General features: G+C 51.1%; 1 protein-coding gene across 1 annotated transcript; it reads right to left on the bottom strand.

The window, feature by feature from the left end:
- Positions 1-748: 748 nt before the first annotated feature.
- On the bottom strand, positions 749-2,033 carry LOC130249622 (uncharacterized). The gene is made up of 2 exons (XM_056484571.1): positions 1,587-2,033; positions 749-1,231 (listed from the first exon to the last, which is right to left on the bottom strand). Exons 1-2 carry the CDS (start codon positions 2,019-2,021, stop codon positions 1,037-1,039), a joined length of 630 nt encoding a protein of 209 aa, XP_056340546.1. The 5' UTR covers positions 2,022-2,033; the 3' UTR covers positions 749-1,036.
- Between the last annotated feature and the right edge of the window lie 1,625 nt (positions 2,034-3,658).

Here is a 3,658-nt window from a genome sequence, read left to right as displayed (position 1 = left end):
GGGGAGCAGAACCTCAGGTGATATGGCTGCAGCTACTGGTTCCTTGTGGCAGGACACCCCTTAGAGTGATGCTCATTAGCAGGAGGGGGACCTGAAGAGAAAGGAACAGCAAGGCTGTTTTCAACTGGAGATGGGAATTAAAGATGCTTGGGTTGGATGGAATTTTCTGAAGCTGTGTAAATGCTGAAGGAATGGATAGGAACTGCCAAAGTAATTCAGTAGAGTACTAATGTCTATTCTATTTAAGGGTTGGAAGAAATCTTACATGAAATGTTTCATTCCATATTTGTGTGGAGTAAGGACCTCTTTTAGAATGGATTCTGTTTTACAGAAAGTTGCTCCTGTCTTTCTTTGATTAGTGTGAGAGGGGGTGGGGGGCTTCCTAGAAATGTAGAGATATAGAAAATGAATAGAAAAAATGCTAGGCAGCCTTGTGTGTGTCTCACCCTTCTGCCTGCTAAATTACTACTTTGGGTTCCCCAGCATACACCACTCAGACAGCACTTCCTCATGCCTTTGGGGGCGCCCTGGCACAGTGTGGGCAGTGATCAAATCAGAGCTTCCTTGAAAGATGGAGGCAAGAGAATACTGCCCTCAATCTTCTTCCCAGCTGCCCTTCATACTCTCTCTCTCAAGCACTGTGCTTATACTCAGCCTTTTCATTCTGGCTGCTCTGCAGCTCAGGTGCAAAACCATGCAATGGCTCTGTTCCCTCTTGGATGCAATAACAATAAAAAAACGCAACAATGTAAAGAAAATGTAAAATTTATTGATTTGGACTACTCCTAAGAACCACAGCTAGGGGGTGCGAAGACTGCAGGGGAGAGAACCTTATGCCTAAGACTGCATCAACTTTTGGGAACTTGAGCTCTATGAAAAACTACAACTTCTGGAAGAACAGACTTCTGGGAACCCTATACCAAAGCCTAAGAGTGAGGGGCTTCACTAACACCTATGAGTGGGGATGTCACGGTGCCCAGGCTGAGCACTGATCATGCTTCCCCAGCAGTGACCCGGGGAACGGAGAGAGGCGTTGTCAAGGGGAGAAGTAGAGTCTCCTCCTCTTCCAAAGGCCCCATTTCCTCAGTCTCTTCTCTCCAGGCAAAGGGCGGCGGCCCAGGCACATCCGCATCAGGGCACGGTTGTCCCTCAGCAGCTGGAGCAGCTCCTTGCGGCATTCGTATCCGTGGCAGCCCGTCCCTGGAGAGTCCGAGGGCCTCTGGCGCTTCTCCTGAGGGCACAAGGCAGGAGCCTGATGCCGAGGGGCAGAGGGGCTCGGGGGCTGAGCCCTCTCGGGCTGGCTTTGGCCTCTGCGGGAGACAGGCGTGCCTGGCTGGGCTGCCCCGGGCGGAGGCTCTGCCTGCTGTCCCCGGGGCTCAGCCTGCCCCGGTTCCGACCCGGGGCTGGGTCCCTCCCTGCCTCCGGGCCTTGGGCAGCCGAGAGGCCCAGCACCCCGGGCCCTGCCCAGCTTCTCTCTGCAGAGGCCCTCAGGTCTCACCGCACACCACCTTGGCCCAAGGCTTGGGCAGCTCCCGGCCCTTTCCCCCGGCACCATCCCACCTGCCCGGCTTCCCTCCCTCCCTGACCTGTCGCCACCGTCTCCGCAGCCACCAGCCGAAGGACACGCCCGTCACCAGCAGGTCCAGGGCTATGCCACCCCAAGAAGGCAGCATCGTGTGCCCCGAGGGGTTCTTCTCTGGGTACACGTCCTGCTGCTCCAGGATATCATCGAGCACAGCCGCGGTGTCCGTGTCCGTGGCAGGAAGGCTGGGAATGTCCACGGGCCGGCCCAAGATGGCGATCAGCCCAAGCAGCATGAGCCAAGGGAAGGTGCGGCCAAGCATGGTGCTGCACACCAGCTCCATAGCGGCTCTGGCTTCGCGCCGTGTGTGCCGTGTTCTGCCCGCGGCCCGGCTGCGCCACGCTGTGACCAGGGCTGCGATGTCACAGAACACGGCATCCATCGCCTTCCAAGGGCCCTGCCAGACCGCGGCATCCAACCCGGCACCCATCCGCGCCATGGCAACCGCAGCGCAGCGCTGAGTGCCACAGCCAGGCTTTCCTTCCTGGGCCTCCACCCCGGCCCTGGGCAGCCCATTCCAACATGGAATGCCCCTTTTCTGGGAAAAAGGTCTTCCTAGTGTCCAACTCAAATGTCCCTTGGCGCAGTTTAAACCTCTCCAGAACATGTGCTCTCTCTTGTCCTTGCCCACCTCTGAGAAGGCTGGCACTGCCTTGTCTGTAAGTTGGTCTTGGAGCTCCTGAGCCGTAAATTACCAAAATATCTCTTAGCTGAGGCTATGGAGAACTCCTGTATCCATATGAGCCTGGGCACTTTTTTGGACAACCTAGTTTGATGCTCAGGGCCACCAAGTAATCCCTGCTTTTTTTTTTCCTAGACAATCATTGCAAAGCAATGAATCACCATCACTAGCAGTCTGTGATCTATAATCAGTCTGGTATCTAGCAGGAGCCTTTTATTTTTACCTTGCATTTAGTAATAGATGCAGTCTGACATTTATCTTACCATTTGAGAAGGATAGGAGAAAGCAGATACCTGGCCAAAAACACAAATTCTCTTTGTTCTTATGTCTGTGAAGGAGAGGTATCTTCCTTGACACCTACTCCCTCCATGGGTGTTATCATTTTATGTACCAAAGCTTAGGTGCTCACTGGATGGGATGAGAGAGCCCTGAAGAAAATATTGGCATGTGGCTAGGGCAGGGACCTGTGCCTGTGAGTGTCAGCAGGGTCCAGGACAAAGCAGGCAATGTGCCCATCAGGAACAATGCTGTGGGGTTTCACTGCAGCGCAGCCACAGGCTGTGGCTGTGGTTGTCCCAAGTAGCTGTAAGGAAAATATATTGTAGAGTTGCTCCAAAAAATACCATGACTGCCTGGATGTTACTCACTGTTAACCTGGATGCCAGATTGTGATGTGGCTTTGTGGGACATGCAGATGGAGTTAGCCCAAATGAAAGACCACCTTCAGAGAAAAAACCACAGAAATTGCTTTTTGGGATTTGGTAGGAACTTGCATTACTGACATCCTCTGATGAAACCTGTGGTCTGACTAAAAAGGAGAGGGAAAAGTGTGTAATATTCACTACCAAATCATCCTTATTAACGTAGTAAAGCACCACTTCTGATATTGGTTTTGGTAGTTCTGGTACTGAGCCTCTCTAGAGAGGAAATGAAGAGGGCTGAAGCAGTGTCGAGTTAAACACTTCATATGGAAGGAAAGGAAAAAACCAAGATAACTATAGGAGTAATACTGTACTAGTAGCTGTTATACAGACAGCAGTAATTTAGACCTATTAAGAATACTATTAGAATTATTTGGAAGAATAGAATAGTTATGATGTTCACAGGAACTTGTCAGATTATATGAGGTCCTTTTGCTATGGTCTGGATTGCTGTTACATCAGAATGAGGGATGAAGAGAATAGTTTCTGCCTCTTCCTGACTGTGGGATAAAAAGAAGCCAACCTTTTGTAAGATGCACATATTGAGAGACTGTAGGGTGTTAGTTTTCTCAAGCAGCCTGTAGGTAACCATCATACCCTGAGCAACCAATGAATCAGAATTCCCCTGATTAACTGAGGGCAAAATTTGAGGAACAAGTCAGCCAGGAGACATTTTTGAGATTTTCACAGGCC

This window comes from Oenanthe melanoleuca, chromosome 2 (assembly GCF_029582105.1).
Source record: "Oenanthe melanoleuca isolate GR-GAL-2019-014 chromosome 2, OMel1.0, whole genome shotgun sequence".
Lineage (NCBI taxonomy): Eukaryota > Metazoa > Chordata > Aves > Passeriformes > Muscicapidae > Oenanthe > Oenanthe melanoleuca.
This window is presented reverse-complemented; position numbering and strand designations above follow the sequence as displayed.